This window comes from Cervus elaphus, chromosome 19, assembly GCF_910594005.1.
Source record: "Cervus elaphus chromosome 19, mCerEla1.1, whole genome shotgun sequence".
Taxonomy (NCBI): domain Eukaryota; kingdom Metazoa; phylum Chordata; class Mammalia; order Artiodactyla; family Cervidae; genus Cervus; species Cervus elaphus.
In genome coordinates this window covers 37,191,524-37,210,230 of record NC_057833.1, presented here as the reverse complement: position 1 = coordinate 37,210,230, position 18,707 = coordinate 37,191,524, and the positions used below count along the sequence as shown (strand labels likewise).

The following is an 18,707-nucleotide window of genomic DNA, read 5'->3' as shown; positions in this document are numbered from 1 at the left end:
AGGTGCTGGGACTGGTCTCAGTGACAAGAGAACCTCTGTTGCAGTCAGGATGTTCACTGCACTGTGCCTCAGACATCCCACACTTTGTCCACCTCTGGATTTTGCACAAAGCCTGCCACTTTACTCCCTTTTGTCCAAGCCCTCGCTCTTCTTAAGTGTACATTCCATGTTTCTCAGCCCTTCCGCCCCTCACTTTTCTCTGGACTCCTGCATCGTATGTAATGTGAATACTTCCCGACTTAATACTTCTCTTTCCTTTTGTGCTTGTACATGTTTGCGTGACCTGAATTGGACCCTAGGAGGGATGTATTTTACACTTCTCTTTACCCCTAGTTGTTCATGGTAGTTACTTACTAAAATACATAAAATTCTTTTGGACATATATCTGCTCCTCACACCAGAAGATGTGACTTCAGGTAGGACTAAACATAATTTCAAAAGGGATAGAGCCTTCATCTTGTCTCTCTTCAGATTGACTGCTCTAACTTGGTAAATGTGGTAAGAGCTTCTCTATCTGTTGTTGGCTTACGGAACTTCCGGAAATGTTATTTTTAAGGCAGGCCTCACCATATCAGCTGCCCACACTTCAGGGTGTCAGAATTGTGGCCCAGAGCAGTGTGGACTGTGGAGGTCTGTTGGTGAGGGCTCCTGCCCTGCGCCTGCTGCTGCGTGATCCTTCCTCCACCTCTTCCACTCCTTCTCTCACCAGTTTGCCTTAACTCCAGATCTGAGTGTGAAACCAACCCAGAGAGGGTGGTAGCTTAGTTGCCGAAGTCTGATTTGAGCTTCAGACTAGCTTTATCTGTGCCCGTTCCGTGAATGGAGCAGACAGAAATGGAAGAGAGTAGAGAGCAAGGCTGGGAAGCCTCTCAAGGGGCTTGGAGACCTGCAGGCAGCTCCTGGCTTCTACGAGCAGCACCAGTGGTGGGAAGTCTGCAGTGTGCCCGACACTGAGTCAGTGCTTTAGAAGGGAGAGAGCACGGACTGCTTTACCCTGAGGAAGTGGAAAGCAGGGGAGTTGAATGATTTGGTAAAGGTTGGGCAACCAGTACTAGCAGAGTTGGGATGCAAATCCAGGTGCAGTGGGCTCCCAAGACATGCCCGCGAACCCCCAGGGTCTGTCACCTTTCTAGAACATCTCCTGGGTTTCTTCTTCTTCTGAGCCAGGAGACTTTAGTCAGATGTCATGCTTGAAAACCCACAGTAGCCTCCCTTTAGCCCCCCATCTCTTCTCTTTCCAGTCCCTCTGCACATCTTTACCAGAATGAATTCTCTGGTCCCTCTTTTGTCATTATTGCTTGCCTCCTCAGGAATCTGCAGTGGTTCCCCATTGTTACCAAAACACAAACCCTTTGGCCTTGCGTTCCAAGCCCTGTCCAGCCTCTGTCTTCCTCACGGACTTCATCCTCCTTTGCTCTCTTGGTTGGCCCTGTGAACCCACATGCCGGCTACATGTTCTGGCTCTGGACATGGCCTGGAGCAGTCCCACTTGCTGCTCCACAGGTGCGTGTCTTTTAACAGCTGGGTCCAAGCCTTTTGTGAAGCCCGGAATCCTGTATCGCGGCATGGTGAAGGCCCTGCACCTTTGCTTAACTGGGATAGCCTGCCAGGCTCCTCCTCTCAGTGGGAATCCCCAGGCAAGGGTACTGGAGTGGGTAGCCATTCCCTTCTCCAGGGCATCTTCCTGACCCAGGGATTGAACCCTGGTCTCTGGCATTGCAGGCAGATTCTTTATCATCTGAGCCACCAGGGAAGCCCTTATTTTTACTTTATTTGTTATTTTCTCCCTGCACTTTGACTGGAAGCCACTTAAAGCATGACTGCACATTGTAAGTGATAATTGAAGTTGCTCAGTCGTGTCAGACTCTTTGTGATCCCATGGACTATAGCCTACGAGGCTCCTCCATCCATGGAATTTTCCAGGCAAGAGTACTGGACTGGGTTGCCATTTCCTTCTCCAGGGGATCTTCCCGACCCAGGGATCAAACCTAGGTCTCCCGCATTGAGGGCAGATGCTTTACTGTCTGAGAAAACCAGGGCAGCCCAAAGTGGAAGTGTTAAGTTGCTCAGTCATTTTGTCCAACTCTCTGAGACCCCATAGGCTGTAGCCACCAGGCTTCTCTGTCCATGGAATTCTCCAGGCAAGAATATTGGAGGGGCTTGCCATTCCCTTCTCCAGGGGATCTTCTCAACCCAGGGATTGAACCCGGGTCTCCCACATTGCATTGCAGGCAGATTCTTTACCATCTGAGCCACTAGGGAAGGTGGTAGTCAGTAAACTTTGGTTAAATAAGTAAATAAACCATGCTTTGGTGCTCTGTGTCGCTAGGGTTTTGCTTTGCATTAGTATATGTTCCGCCACACTAAAGGTTACACAATTTGAAAAATGAAGAAACTAGGATCTGGGGACTTCAATATATTGAGCTATATATGAACTTTATTGTTCTTATAGATTGATGTACAAAAATATTGGTGTATTTATTGCTAGTGGAGCATGGTGGAGGAGGGTGAGGCCACAAAAAATATTGGTTATAATAAATGTTAGGTTCTTTTGCTTTTAGCTTATGATATGCTACATAACTAAGTAAATAATGCACATGGCAGAAATAGCTGGATAAGATTATTTAATATTGCTTTCAATATAATGATTGCCCTTGAGACTAAAATAAGCATTCTGTGATTCACTATATAAAATCAAAGAACCAAACTGGGGATGCAATTTCCCTTAGGCCACTCAATTTTTTTCAGTAGATTTACCTTTTTAATTATGTTTTGCTTAGGCTAATTTTAAAATTACTTTGCATTCCCTGAGAGCAGTGTTCTTCATGTGTCAAGGGGACACACATTTAACAGTCATAATACTGTCTGTAAAAGCAAAATCTCATTGCCCCCAGAGGATCTTCTTTTTTTTTTTTTTAAAAAAAGAATCAAAATGTGCAACTGATCTTAAAAAAATAGTTTAACAAAGTACGTACAACAGCTTAAGGGGCTCTATAAATCATTTTCTACATCCCTTACCCCCGCCCCCCAAAACCACCACTTTGTGTTCTAAAACCAAAAAAAACTCCTTCAAGGAAATGTATCTACCCTGCTACAAATTGGAGTATTAGCTGAAGTTAATGGTGGAGAATGACAGTATAAACTAGTAAGAGCACTAAGTAAATCTTATTAATTAAAAATGAGTATATGAGAGAATAGCATTGAAACATTTGTATTACCATATGTAAAATAGATGACCAGTGCAAATTTGATGCATGAAGCAGGGTACCCAAAGCTGGTGCTCTGGGACAACCCAGAGGGATGGGGTGAGGAGGGAGTTGGGGGGGGATTTCAGGATGGTGGGACACATGTATACCCGTGGCTGATTCATGTCGATGTATGCAAAAACCACCACAATATTGTAAGCTGATTATCCTCCAATTAAAATAAATTAATTAATTAAAAAAATGAGTAAGAACACAGGATGTCATAAGGTTTGAGTCCTGGAACTGGCCTCTGACTTATTACATGAGTTTGAGAAAGTATTTAAGTCTCCCCTCCCACGCGTCCTCCCTCCCTCCCGCCAGGATGAAAACATAAATCTTTTTTAGGGTCTCGTTGAGTCATTGTGGAAACAGTATGTACTACATATTATTGCTAAACACCATTGGGAAGAATAAGCAGAGAAGTTATGAACCAAGACTTTCAAAGAGTAGTGTAAGTTACTTACTTAGTGGTTTTGATTGGCCTTTGGTTGAGAAATAGCTGAAAGTGTTGAACCAGGTTTCCTGAAAAGAAGCATATACAGAATTTATTTTTCACTTAGTGATCACAGAAACCTATTGTGATTAGTTTCATTATTGAGAATGTGATTTCAGCTCCCTTGAAAAAGATCCCAGATAAATTAATTGGGTTATGAAGTTTATTTTTAATTCTTATATTATTTGATTTATTATTATTTTTTAAACACACCATTTATTTGACTGTGCTGGGTCTTAGTTGCAGCAGTTGGGATCTTCTGATCTTTGATGAGACACATGAGATCTTATACTAATAGTTGAGCGTGTGGGATCCTTAGTAGCAGCGTGTGGGATCTAGCTCTCTGACCAGGGATGGAACCCAGGCCGCTACATTGAGAGCACGGTCTTAGCCACTGGACCATCAAGGAAGTACCTTCTTATATTATTTTTTAAAATGAGTGTTGAATAGTGTAATGAGGTTTAGTCCTCACTTTCCTATGGATGATTTTTGTGAGTGACTGAGTGAGTCTTTAGCAAACTAAGATTCTACTTCACAGGAATATTTTGAGAATAAGCTTAAGAATGTGTAAGTTCTTAAGAAAGGAGTTAGGGCTCTTTGGAGAAATGGCTAATTCCATGACTGGGGCAGGGGAAGCCAGTAACTTCTTATGATGTCACAAAATGAGGAAGATGTCATAAAAATATGGGCATGTTGAAATGACACAGGGGCTAACTGAAAGGAGCTTGCAAGAGCTAAGTCTGGGATAGTTTGAACAACAAAATAAGTAATAGTAGCAATGGATTACAATCCCTAGAAAAAATAAATATCTGTGAGTCCATGCTTCTATGAGTAAATAATTGAATACATTTCAGTTGAATACATTTGAATAAATAAATGAGGGAGAAGGAGCAGCTCCTGCTAGGGTAGAATTCTCATTAGTAAATATAGAAGAAATGATGGAAATAGAAAATCACTATTTGGCAGACACCACAGTAGTGACTGTTGCAGACCACATCCATCTATGTATGTATGCTAAAATTAATAGATGGAGGTATGATGAGAAGGAGGATATTTGAATAGTCTTGAAATATCTCTTAACAAGATACTTAACATTACAAAGAGAAAAGAACTAACTTCACAGTGGGGAAGCCTAGACAAATACCGCATTTAAACAAGTGTTCCAAGTTAACACCATCTGTAATGAGACCTGTCCGGAGCATGTCCCTCCTGATACAGTCCTACATAATGAAAAGGGTGCAGCGTCACCTCAGTGATGGTGTTTTCCCCCCATTGTTTTCAGTTATACTTTTTTATCTTGAAAAAATTATAGATTCACATGCAGTTGTAAGAAAAATACAGAGAGAGAGCCCATGTATCTTTTACCCCAGTGGCAACTGTAGCTGTAACACAGTAGTATAGCATCATAACTGAGACCCTGACAGTGGTGTAATCAAGGTACAAGCATTCCCATCACCACAAAGATCACGCCTGTTGCCCTTGTCTAGCTGACCTCCTTTTTAAAAATTGGGTTATTTTTCTTGGTTTTGACTTGTAAGAATTCTTCATATATTCTGCATCATACAGATTTTTATCCTCAGTCTGCTAATAGAGTAAATCATACTGATTATTATTTTAAATTATAGTAAAATGCACATAATACTTCCCATCATAACCATTTTTTAGTACACAGCGCAGCAGCATCAAGTACATTCATAGTGTGCAACCATTGCCAACATCCATCTCCAGAATTCTTTTCATGCTGCAAAGCCAGAACCAAAACTATCGCCCTTAAACAACAACTCCCCATACCTTCTTACCCCTAAACCCCTGGAAAAGACCATTCCACTTCCTTTCTCTATGAATTCGACTATTCTAGGTGACTCATATAACTGGAATCATAAACTGTTTGTATTTTTGTGACTGGCCTATTTCACTTAACATGGTGTCCTCAGGGTTCATCCACATTATGGTATGGTTTTCCTTACTCTCTGAGGCTGAATAGCATTGCATTTTATGTATATACCATATATCTTGTTTATCCAGCCATCCACCGATGCACCCTCAGGTGGCTTCCAATCTCTTTTGATTATTGCAAATAACACTGCTAGGAGCATGATGCAGATGTCTCTTCCAGACTCTGCTTTCAGTTCTTTTGGGTGTGTACCCAGAGGTGGAATGTTGAGTCGCTGTGGTATATAGATTCTTTTCTCTCTCTCTCTACTTTTCTCTTCTCCAAGCCCTGACTGTCTTTGAGTATATTTCCTTTTAGGGATTTAAGTTTTAAAAGTTTGAATCCATTTTTTTTCTTTAAATATAACACAGTAAACCTTTCATTAAGACAGTTGTTCAGAGAATACAGTAGTTACTGAATTTCCTGGCTAAGTGGCCAGAAACCCCTTCTCTGCCTGTGTTTTTGCATCTGTACCCCCAACATCACCAGATAACAGGCTGTCATTCCAGGTCTGAATAAGCACATTTAGTAGGTGTAACTTGTAGAAGAAAATGTTATCTGGAATGCAGCATACACCTTTCTCTCCAAGCTGCGTTTCTCTTACTTTTACTACACTTCAAGAAAGAAAAATGGTACTTTGGAGGAGAGAGGATTAGACAGAGTAACAGGTAGAAGAAACGAGGAGCAAAAAAAGGCAAATTATGAAGAAACACAAAGGAGGGTATGGGGCAGGGGCAGCAAGGAGGGTTACTTGAGTGTAGGAGAGGCTGGGCAGACAAGGCCCGGGGTCAGGCTGCAGGATGCCCTCCACCTTTGGATGAGGCAGAGCCCCGGTCCTTCTGGGTCTTAAGATCCTCTTATGCTGTAACAAGTGGGTGACTAACCCAGAGGTCACTTGGGCCAGAATGTGTTTATTCAGCATCTGCAACAAGCATTTCTTGAGCGTCTGCCATCCACAGCCTCCTGAACTCAGTCACCACCAGGCTACCAGCCAAGGAGTGAGGAGACCAAACCGCCATTGCAGGTGTTGTGTTCACCACTCTGTGGACGGTAGGCCCTTAAATTCTCCCAGTCCCTTCTCTGTCTCCTGCCCAGCCTCATCTTTCTCTAATCCCGGGGGCTGGCGGATCAGAGGTGAGGCTTAAAGGTCTGCCTTTTTGCTCTCTCTGCTTAGAGGCAGAGGTCCTGCCATAACAAACTGTTAGGTCTTGCCTGACTTGAACTTTGCCTGACAAGGAGTAATGCTCTCCTTTACAGCTAACAGTATTGAAGATTCCTGATATATTTAAAACAGTTTCCCAAGCAAGCATGATGGTTCTTCTTGCTTGTATTTTTGGTAACCGTAGGATTTGTGTGAAATATATCCAGGCTTGGAAGCAGACCTGGGACCCCAAAGGCTTAACAGTTTTACCCCCAACTTAATTTTTTTTGTTTGTTTGTTTTTTGGCTGCACTATGCAAGCATGCAGGGTATAGTTCGCTGACCAGGGACTGAACTCAGACCCTTGGCAGTGAGAGCAAGGAGTCCTAACCACTGGATCTCCAGAGAAGTTACCTTACTCCAGAATGAAACCCATTGTATTTTTAGAATAATGTAATCACAAAGAAGTTGTGGCATCTAAGCCTACTTTTGTGTACAGGAGCCAAGAAACAGAGGTAAAAAATACAGGCAGGTTGATTGATCGTAATACATGAACCAAGAAACAGAGGTAAAAAATATAGGCAGGCTTGATTGATCTTAATACAACATTGATGTTGTACTGTCTCTGGCACAGTTTGCTGTTTACATATCTGATCTAACGTTTCTCTTCAAAAATATAAGGTAGTTTTCCTTACAAATGTGATGCCTATTCTAGAACTTTCAATTTGACCAAGACCTGAAACAAATGGGAGCAGAGCACAGCGAGTGATTTGCCTACAAAGAGATGCTCATGAGAAGGTCATAAACCAGCAGTTCTCAACAAGGGTTATTTTGCCTCCAGGAGCATGTAACAACAGCTGGAGACATTTTTGATGTCAGACCTGGGAGGAGGTTCTATTGGCATCTAGTGGGTAGAGGCCAAGGATGCTGCCAAACATCCTCCAGTGCAAGGGGCAGCCCCTCAACACAGGATTATCTGGTCCAAAATGGCGACAGCACGGAGGTTAAAAACAGTCATAAGTATGCGTGGAAGGTACCATATGGATTGATTGATGAATCAGTTACACTAGGAATAAACCCAGGGTTGTGCCCACATTTGTGGCTTTAGTCTCTAGGACTTTTAGTACTTTTTTCTTCCAGATTTATATTTTTAAATCATATTTTGTTGTTGTTCAGTCGCTCAAGTCCTTGTCTGACTCTTTGTGACCCAAAGGACTGCAGCACACCAGGTTTCCCTGTTCTTCACCATCTCCTGGAGTTTGCTGAAACTCATGTCCATTGAGTCAGTGATGCCATCCAACCATCTCAGCCTCTTGCCCTCTTCTTCTCCTGCCCTCAGTCTTGCCCAGCATCAGGGTCTTTTCAAGTGAGTCTGTTCTTCACATCAGGTGGCCAAAGTATTGGAGCATCAGCTTCAGCGTCAGTCCTTCCAATGAATATTCAGGGGTGATTTCTTTAGGATTCACTGGTATGATCTCCTTGCTGCCCAAGGGACTCTCAAGAGTCTTCTCCAACACCATAGTTAGAAAGCATCAATTCTTTGGTGATAAGCCTTCTTTCTGGTCCAGTCTTACATCCATACATGACTACTGGAAAAACCGTAACTTTGATTATACAGACGTTTATTGGCCAAGTGATATCTCAGCTTTTTAATACACTGTCTAGGTTTATCATAGTTTTTCTTCCAAGGAGCAAGCATCTTTACCTTCATGGCTACAGTCACTGTCCACAGTGATTTTGGAGCCCAAGAAAATAAAATCTGCTAATGTTTCCATTTTTCCCCATCTATTTGCTGTGAAGTGATGGGACAAGATGCGATGATCTTAGTCTTTTGAATGTTGAGTTTTAAGTCAGATTTTTCACTCTGCTATTTAAACTTCATCAAGGGGCTCTTTAGTTCCTCTTTTCTTTCTGCCATTAGGGTGGTGTCATGTGCATATCTGAGATTGTTGATTTTTCTCCTGGCAGTCTTTTGATTCCAGCTTGAGCTTCATCCAGCCTGTTATTTCACATGATGTACTTTGCATATAAGTTTTATAAGCAGGTGACAATATACAGCCTCGACAAACTCCTTTACCAATTTTGAGCCAGTCCATTGTTCCATGTCCAGTTCTAACTGTTACTCTTGACCTACATACAGGTTTCTCAGGAGACAGATGAAGTGGTCTAGGATTCCCATCTCTTTAAGAATTGTCCACAATTTGTTGTGATACACACAGACCAAGACTTTAGCGTAGTCATTGAAGCAGAAGTAGATGTTTTTCTAGAATTCTGTTGCTTTTCCTACGATCCAGTGGATGTTGGCAATTTGATCTCTGGTTCTTCTGCCTCTTCTAAATCTAGCTTGTATATCTGGAAGTGCTTGGTTCATGTACTGTTGAAGCCTAGCTTGAAAAATTTTGAGCATTATCTTGCTAGCATGTGAAATGAGTGCAATTGTGCAGTAATTTGAACATTCTTTGGCATTGCCCTTTTTTGAGATTGGAATGAAAACTGACCTTTTCCAATCCTGTGGCCACTGTTTGCTGGCATATTGAATGTAGCAATTTCACAGCATCATCTTTTAGGATTTGAAATAGCTCAACTGGAATTCCATCACCTGCACTAGCTTAGTTTGTTGTAATGCTTCCTAAGGCCTACTTGATTTCACACTACAGGATGTCTGGCTCTAGGTGATTGACCACACCATTGTGATTATCGGGGTCATTAGATCTTTTTTGTACAGTTTTTCTGTGTGTTCTTCCCACCTCTTAATCTCTTCTGCTTCTGTTAGGTCTATACCATTTCTGTCCTTTATTGTGCCCATCTTTGCATGAAATGTTCCCTTGGTATCTCTGAGTTTCTTGAAGAGATCTCTAGTCTTTTCCATTCTATTGTTTTCCACTATTTCTTTGCATTGTTCACTTAGGAAGGCTTTCTTATCTCTTCCTTGCTATTCTTTGGAACTCTGCATTCTGATGGGTATATCTTTCCTTTTCTCCTTTTGCCTTTAGCTTCTCTTCTTTTCTCAGTTATTGGTAAGGCCTCCTCAGACAACCATTTTGCCTTTTTACATTTCTTTTTCTTGGGGATGGTTTTGATCACCACCTCCTGTACGGTGTTACAAACTTCTGTCCATAGTTCTTCAGGCACTGTATCAGATCTAATCCCTTGAATCTATTTGTCACTTCCACTGTATAAATCATAAGGGATTAGATTTAGGTCATACCTTAATCAGTTAGTTCATTCACTCAGTCCTGTCCGACTCTTTGCTACCTCATGGACTGCAGCACGCCAGGCTTCCCGGTCCATCACCAACTCCAGAGCTTGCTCAAACTCACGTCCATCAAATCATTGATGCCATCCAACCATCTCATCCTGTCGTCCCCTTCTCCCCTGTCTTCACTCTTTCCCACCATTTGGGTCTTTTCTAATAAGTCAGTTCTTTGTATCAGGTGGCCAAAGTATTGGAGCTTCAGCTTCAGCATCAGTCCTTCCAGTGAATATTCAGGACTAATTTCCTTAGGATTGAGTGGTTTGATCTCCTTGCAGTCCAAGGGACCCTCAAGAGTCTTCTCCAATACCACAGTTCAAAAGCATCAGTTCTTTGGCACTCAGCTTTCTTTATGGTCCCATTCTCACATCTATACTTGACTTCTTGAAAAACCATAGCTTTGACTAGACAGACCTTTGTCAGGAAAGTAATGTCTCTGCTTTTTAGTATGTTGTCTAGGTTGGTCATAACTTTTCTTCCAAGGAGCAAGTGTCTTTTAATTTTATGACTACAGTCACCATCTGCAGTTATTTTGGAGCCGAAGAAAATAAAATCTGTCACTCTTTCCATTGTTTCCCCATATTTACCATGATGTGATGGGACTGGATGCCATGATCTTAGTTTTTTGAATGTTGAGTTTAAGCCAGCTTTTTCACTCTCCTCTTTTACTTTCATCAAGAGAGTCTAGTTTCTCTTCGCTTTCTGGCATTAGGGTGGTATTATCTGCATATCTGAGGTTATTGATATTTCTCCCGGCAATCTTGATCCCAGCTTGTGCTTCATCCAGCATGGCATTTTGCATGATGTAATCTGTGTGTAAGTTAAAAATCCTTCTGCCCTGTGATGGATAAGGATAAGAAGCTTGTGGAAGCTTTCTGATGGGAGGGACTGGCTATACCTGAATGGCCTAGTGGTTTTCCCTCCTTTCATCAAGTTGTCTGAATTTTGCAATAAGGAGTTCATGATCTGAGCCACAGTCAGCTCCAGGTTTTGTTTTTACTCACTGTATACAGCTTCTGCACCTTCAGCTGCAAAGAATATCAATCTGATTTCAGTATGACCATCTGGTGATGTCTATGTGTAGAGTCCGTCTCTTGTGTTGTTGGAAGAGGGTGTTTGCTAAGACCAGTGCATTCTCTTGGCAAAACTCTGTTAGTCTTTACCCTGACTCATTTTGTACTCCAAGGCCAAACTTGCGTTTACTCCAGGTATCTCTTAACTTCCTAGTTTTGCATTCCAGTTCCCTGTGATGAATTTGACATTTTTTTGGGTGATAGTTCTAGAAAGTCTTATAGGTCTTCATAGTAGTGTTCAACTTAAGCTTGTTCAGCATTAGTGTTCAGGGCATAGACTAGGATTACTGTAATATTGAATGGTTTGCCTTGGAAACTTAGATCATTCTGTCATTTTTGAGATGGCACCAAAGTACTGCATTTCAGACTCTCTTTTAACTATGAGGGCTGCTCCATTTCTTCTAAGTGATTCTTGCCCACTCGTAGATACAATTGTTTAGTCGCTAAGTCATGTTTGATTCTTTTTTGACCCCCTGGACTGTATGTAGCCCACCAGGCTCCTCTGTTCATGGGATTTTCCAGGCAAGCATATTGGAGTGGGTTACCATTTCCTTCTCCAGGGGAGTAGATACAATGGTCATCTGAATTAAATTCTCCCATTTCTGTCTATTTTAGTTCACTGATTCCTAGAGTGTCAGTATTCACTGTTGCCATCTCCTCTTTGACCACTTCCAATTTACTTGATTTATGGATCTGACATTCCAGATTTCAGTGCAATATTGTTCTTTACAGCCTCAGACTTTACTTTTGCCACCGAACACATCCAAGACTGTCATTGTTTCTTCTTTGGCTCAGCCTCTTCATTCCTTCTGGAGCTATTTCTCCACTCTTCTCCAGTAGCATACTACACCAGCTGATCTGGGGGGTTCATCTTTCAGTGTCATACCATTTTGTCTTTTCATACTGTTCATGGAGTTCTCAAGGCAAGAATGCTGAAGTGGTTTGCCCTTCTCCAGTGAGCCACGTTTTCTCAGAACTGTCCACCATGACCCGTCTGTTCTGGGTGGTCCTACATGGCATGACTCATAGTTTCATTAAGTTAAACAAAGCTGTCATTCTTGTGATCGTTTTGGTTAGGCTTACAGACTAGGTAATTGTCATCTCTATTTTCGTAACACTTTATACAGAGATGGCTTTGTTAACTGTTGAGTGAAGAAAATGAGGAAAGAGACAGTAGGAACAGATCCAGTTAGGTTTCACTTCCACATAAATTCTGTGAAAAACACTCGAGGGTTCAGAGCAGAAGGAAGGTTTGGGGCTAAGCTTCTTGATTTTTTGCAGGTCACTGTTTGCATCTGCCTGTGCCTTTACTTCTGCTTGGCTGAGGTTGTGCCTGTGAAGCTGGCATTAGGGAGAATATCTCCTGTTTAGGTCACTGATGAGCTTTGGGTTTTAAAAGAGATTGTTTCATACTCTGTACCTTACCCCAGCCACTGTGGGTGACCAGGACAATCCTATAGGCTGTTATCTATTAAATATGTGTGTGTATGTATTCTGATTTACATTTAGAAACCTAAAGAATGAAAGTCTTCCATAATCCTGCTAATAAATTTTAAATGTCTATTGTTGCTTACTTGCTAAGTTCTGTTTAACTTTTTATGACCCCTTGGACTGAAGCCCACTGGGCATCTCTGTCCATGAGATTTCCCATGCAAGAATAATGGAGTGGGTTGCCATTTTCTTCTCCAGGGCATCTGTCTTCCCTATCCAGGGATCGAACTGGAGTCCTCTGCATTGGCAGGTGGATTCTTTACTGGTAAGCCACCGGGGAAGCCCGTTTAAGTTTCTATATTAGCATCTAATCACTAAAGATAAAATGGAATTATAATTTTATGGTGTGTTATACTATTTTACACCGTAAAATAAGACTGATGCTGAAGCTGAAACTCCAGTACTTTGGCCACCTGATGCAAAGAGCGACTCATTAGAAAAGACCCTGATGCTGGGAAAGATTGAGGGCAGGAGGAGAAGGGGATGACAGAGGATGAGATGGTTGGATGGTATCACCGACTCAATGGACATGAGTTTGAGCAAACTCCAGGAGGTGGTTAAGGACAGGGAAGCCTGGTGTGCTGCAGTCCATGGGGTCGCAAAGAGTTGAGCATGACTGAATAACAACAACAATACTATTTTACAGTGTGTTTTTGCTATATTATATTGTAAACGTTCTTTATTCTGGTATGATGGTTAAATCATTTCAAGATGCCTGTAAAATAAGGATGATAGTATCCACCTACCTATTCCAGAGACTTAAATATAAAATTAAGATTTGTAAAGTGTGTTGAGTTTTTAGATGGAAACACCGTGATGTTTATGTACCATGCTGAATTTTTGATTGATTATAACCATGTTGATTCTATCTTTAGTTTCTTTGGGGATGGTTTTGAAATATTTTTAAAAACATTCTGAGTCCTCAGAGAGAAACCATTATGGCTACCTTACCCTAGCATGTGTAGCACCCTGAGATTTCAGCTGCCTTTCTGTGTCCCCTATAGGCAAGTACGTGTATCAGCCGATGACCCCTGTGGAACAGCTTCCCAGCACTGAGATTCCTGCAAAGCCTCGGGAGCCTGCGAACACCATTCAGATTTCGGTCTCCCTCACTGAACACTTTCTGAAATTCGCATCTGTTTTCCAGCCCCCTCTCCCCCCTGACTCGCCAAGGTACTGTATGATCTCAGACCTCTTTATTGACAACTATCAGGTTAAATGTATTAATGGGAAGATGTGTTATGTGCAGAAGCAGCCGGCACCACATTCCCACAAAATGAGCCCCGAGGAGGTCTCTGCACATGATGCCTTTATTTCAAAAGAGAGCAACACACCAAAAATAGATCACTGCTCTTCTCCCTCAAGTTCCGAGGACTCTGGGATCAACGCGATCGGGGCTCACTATGTGGAATCGTGTGATGAGGACACAGAAGAAGGAGCAGAACTGAGTTCAGAGGAAGATTACAGTCCAGAGAGCAGCTGGGAGCCAGATGAGTGCACCCTTCTTTCCCCCTCGCAGTCTGATCTGGAAGTGATTGAAACAATAGAAACCACCGTGTGAGGGTGCAGGCGGGAAGCCACGTCCTCTGATCCGTGCTGAGCTTTTGTACTTTTGTCTGATGGATCCTTTTTCCAGTGCAGTCAGTGTTTTCTACCCCTCTGTAACAACCAGAGCAGTTCAGTGGTCTGCTGATTTAGCTTCAGTTTTAAATTCGTCTTATAACTAAGACATTCTTTTGTTATAAATGGTTTTCTTTTGTATCTTCACTTCCTTTCTGTGTAGCATCTGGCATCATGAATTGTGACCCAGCCTTAATTTCACTGGGAACTTTGAAAGCGATGAAGCGATGATCACAGAGCGTCATGGATCAGGTTGAGCAGATACCCAGAGTGAAGGAGACACTGTTCTAAAAATAGCCAGTTCTTCGCAGAACAACTCTCTGGCAGCCCTTTTGGCATGCTGATGAGCACTGCTCCCCTGCTAGTCCCGGGTGGAGAATTGGTTCACGTGACCTGTTCAGGCTGTGCTCTGGCGCAGGCCATTCTGTCCTTCCCTCATCTCCCTACCACCTGCCCTGGCTCTGGGCCAGTGTTGCCACAGCTTCCTGGAGGCCAGCTCAGCCCCCAGTTAAGGCAGTATCTGCACCACCAGCCCTCCATGACCTGGCGCTGGGCTAGACCTCGCTCCAGAAGAGATGACATCATCTGTTTCATGCTCAGTCCAGCTTAGGTTGAATGCCTCTCCCCACTCCAGGGTGCTGTGTGGATACAGAATGAATAAGGCCTGACTCCCAGCAGGAAGGGACCATAGTCCACTTGGGGAGGTAATCCATGCAGGTGAGGGGACCTAGAGTGCCCCGGGAACCCAGGGGAGGCAGAGATGCACTTGGCTTGGGCTAGCTGGAGAAGGAGTAGCATTTGAGCTGGCCTCAGGGGTGGCTTCCTCAACATTTCCCTGCTTTTTAAAATTGTTCAAATATGCGGGAAACTTTTAGGAAGTCATATAGGTATTATATTTAGGAGGCAGCCACATCTGATGTCTTAAGGAAAAAAATCAATAATAGTTTTAGTTAGCATGGAAATGCTAAAGACAGCAGTCCTTTAGGGATTAGGAATGAATCTAATAGGTTTGATTAACTCTGCTTCATTTGGTTGTATGAAGCATTAGAATGGCTTAGGTGAGAAATGGATTAGAATTCAGTATGATGCATGGATTTTTTATGCCAATGCAAAAACAGTTGAAATAGTTCGCTGCTAAGTCAGGAGAAAATATTTTGTGTAATATTCATTCTCTTTACTACAGTAATATTCATGGGCTGTTGGAAATGTTCTCTTTTCTTACACACATAAAATAGTGACTGATTCTTTCTTATTTAGCTCTCTTCAGAATTTTGCTCCTAATCTCCATTTATAATAGGTGTTCTTGTGTGAGTTGGTTATCTGCCATTTCTCCAAATGTACTGTCTGTGAGGCATTGTTAAGAATCCAGGAAATTTGAAATACAGCCACATGAAACTAAACTATCCAAGTTGGAGACAGAGAATCACTTCCTGTACGCTGACTCTCCATGAGCCTGCTCTCATGGCATCATCGTGTGCTCTGTTGGCATTACGATGCGACTCTCCTGTGTCACGTTAGTTCATATTTTAAGAAACAAGAAGAGGCCTGTTGTGTCCTTTCCTGAAGCCTCCACTTGGCATCCTGCACAAATCTCTCCGGGCAGAACCTGCTTTCCTAGTTGTACGTGCAGTCCACGTGACTGGCTAGAACATTTTGTTAGGTTCAGGCGCCCTAAACATCCTTAGGGTTTAGGAAGCAGAGTGCGCGTATTCCTTTGAAAGCAGTGTTACTTAACACTTTGTGTGGTAGGTGAGAATGCAGCCAGCATAAAGTTTCCACTTACTGAAACATAAAGACTCAACACATCAACCGAGAAGGTGCTGTCCAGAGCTCCGGGGCCAGCGGGGCCCAGGAGAGGGCGGCAGAGGCAGGTGTGGGGAGAAAGGCTTAGGGACAAAGAGCTGATGAGCCCTGCTCTGGGCTCTCTCAGTGCTGCCCGGACTGACTGGCCAGCTGCAACCAGGGTCCTGTCTGCACCTAGCCGTGGGTGAGCTCATTTCATCCCTGGACAGGAATACGAGGCTCTCTTTGTACTGTTCCTATCAGTTCTCTCCTCTGTTAATGTGTTGATAGTTGGGGTCAATCACCAGGTCTCCAAAGCCATGGGAATCCATGGGCTCAGGGCCACGCTTCTGAGGCTGGCTGTGCCAGGGTTGGGCCCTTCTTAGTAATATCTATGACTTTTGCCTAGGTTCCTGTTTTTAAAAACTCCTGAACTGCCATTCAGATTAGCCAGGATTTTAATGGAATTTTTGGATTTAACACTAGTTGATAATCACTTTAACTCTTTATAATTAAAAACTCAACTAAGATTCACTTACTACTATCAATTTTATAGAATTGGAGACATCCCATTGGATTCTAAATATCAAATGCTCCTGGATCTCAAAATAGCCTTTTCTAAATAAGCACAAGCAAGGATTTTTTTGTCCTATCACTGTTAATAATTATCTGAAAATCATATATGATTGAACCAGAATTGTTTCTTTATGCTTGCATTCCAAAAACAACTGATAAGGGTATAAAAATATGTAGTTTCAACTTAAATTCTAGGCCTGTTCTGTTCTATATTATATGAAAGAATTTCTCTGTAATTCTGATACTACATTATGCATTTGTATAAGCATATTTATAGGCACTTTAGAAAATGTTTAGACTGCAGTGTGTATTATAGACATTGAACACAGTTATGTTAAATAGGCTTTTGATTAATACTTGTACACTGAGAGATATGAAAGCTTTATCACTTGGACCTTTGCTCACTTGGGGCAAAGAGTTGGGATGTGTGAATGGAAAAACTGCTGTCTCAGGCTTTTGTCAAAAACTGACACCATTCCCACTTTTTGAAAGTTGGTGTAAAAGCTATTAGGTAGAAGATACGAAATAAGTACTGTGTGGAGTTTAGCTTTCTGATCTAACCAAGATTTCTTTTAGCATTTTCAAGTTTCACATGTGTTCATGACTTTTCTGAGAAATAACAAAGCAATTAAAATGTTTTTGTGGTTATAACTATTTGGTACATTAACAATGGAAGCTTTACAATAAAAAATCTAGGTATATTCAAGATTTGAAATGCAAATCTGAGAAAAACCTCTGTAGAAAAACTGCCGCATTCCTGGAAGGGGACGACCTGTAGTTCAAAGTAATATAGTACAAATACAATCAGCAGAACCAGAACAAAACCATAAAGTTGTTTCCCTGAAGTACCTTTTTGGATTTGAACTAGGATTTGATTTTATCTTGAGAGTGGTGGTTTTATTTCTTAATCTCTGCTTCCTGGCTTGTTTGAACCATCGTAGTTCCTTTGATCATAACCTCCTTTTATGCAGATATCTCTACTTAGGCAGTAGGATGCAACCAGGTAATTTAGAAAGCTGTCAAAATATCCAGATATTTTTGGTGGTATAAATACTTTTAGGCAAGGGGGGAAATAGCACAATTAAAAAAATATTTATACTGTCAACACTTTTATTATTCCATCTTATTTGCAAAATTTTGTTGACATGTTTTGGATTTTTACACGAGGAAAACGAAGCTTTCTTGGGTTTTTCCCCTACCCCCCACTCCAGAGGAGTCAGCACAGTAAACACCGGCTGTGTTTCGGGCACAAGTCTCTTCCGTTGAGGAGGGAGAAAGCAGTGGGCGTGCTGTGCTCCTGGTCAGTGCTGTCAATGTTTCTCACGTTCAGCCGTGAGTACAAGGGCACTCAGAACCAACTGGGGAATAATTCACCTTTAGAAGACTTCTGTGTCACTGCTCCCTTTCACTGTCATGGGTAATTGAGAGTTGGCTGTGCTGGGAAAGAGCTGCGTCTCTGGTCGAGCTTTGGGTTCTTTCTGTTCAGATTGAAGTGCCCTCTTCACAGGCTGGACAAGTCTAAAAGCAAGTCATCACTAGCGGTTTTAATGCTGAGCTTCCGTATCATGGTGTCCATATGTACTTCTAAGGATGTTTGTACCTTGTAATATTCACTTACTGTGTGATTTTTAAAACCTGTCTGTTTTCAAGTTCTAAGCACAATGTTGATTCTTCTCTAATTTCCTAAAATTACATTGTTTTCCTACAAACAGCTCAACTTTCCTCTCTGTATAATACTTTAGGAGAATACTACCTTGTAAAATAAACGTGATCCTCTTCTTTTATACCAGCACAAATGCGCTATTTTGAATTTTGGAATATTCTTCCTCCCCACCCCACCCCTGCCTTTGGATAGGTTCTGTCTGATTTAAATAGTAACGCAATGTGAGCTAAATGAAAAACAAAAAAAACCTCATTTGCAAAATGTGAAACGTTTATATCAGTGCTTACTTTGTGCTAGGAAATAAGTTGTTTACATCATTATTCCATTTAAATTTTACAGAAACTTACGGCAGATAGTTATTATTACGTACCCTATACACTCACAGTCACCACTTGATAACTCCCAGAACCATTTAAGTAACTGTTTTGTTGGCTGCAT

The 18,707-nt window shown here is 41.9% G+C and overlaps 1 protein-coding gene across 1 annotated transcript in view; it reads left to right on the top strand.

The window, feature by feature from the left end:
* C19H3orf70 (chromosome 19 C3orf70 homolog) overlaps positions 1-18,402 on the top strand; it is a 117,727-nt gene extending 99,325 nt beyond the window's left edge. Inside the window, exon 2 of the mRNA XM_043874828.1 lies at positions 13,633-18,402. Within this exon, the coding sequence (XP_043730763.1) occupies positions 13,633-14,189 (557 nt within the window). The 3' untranslated portion in view covers positions 14,190-18,402. The remainder of the gene's footprint in view (positions 1-13,632) is intronic.
* The last annotated feature ends 305 nt before the right edge of the window (positions 18,403-18,707 follow it).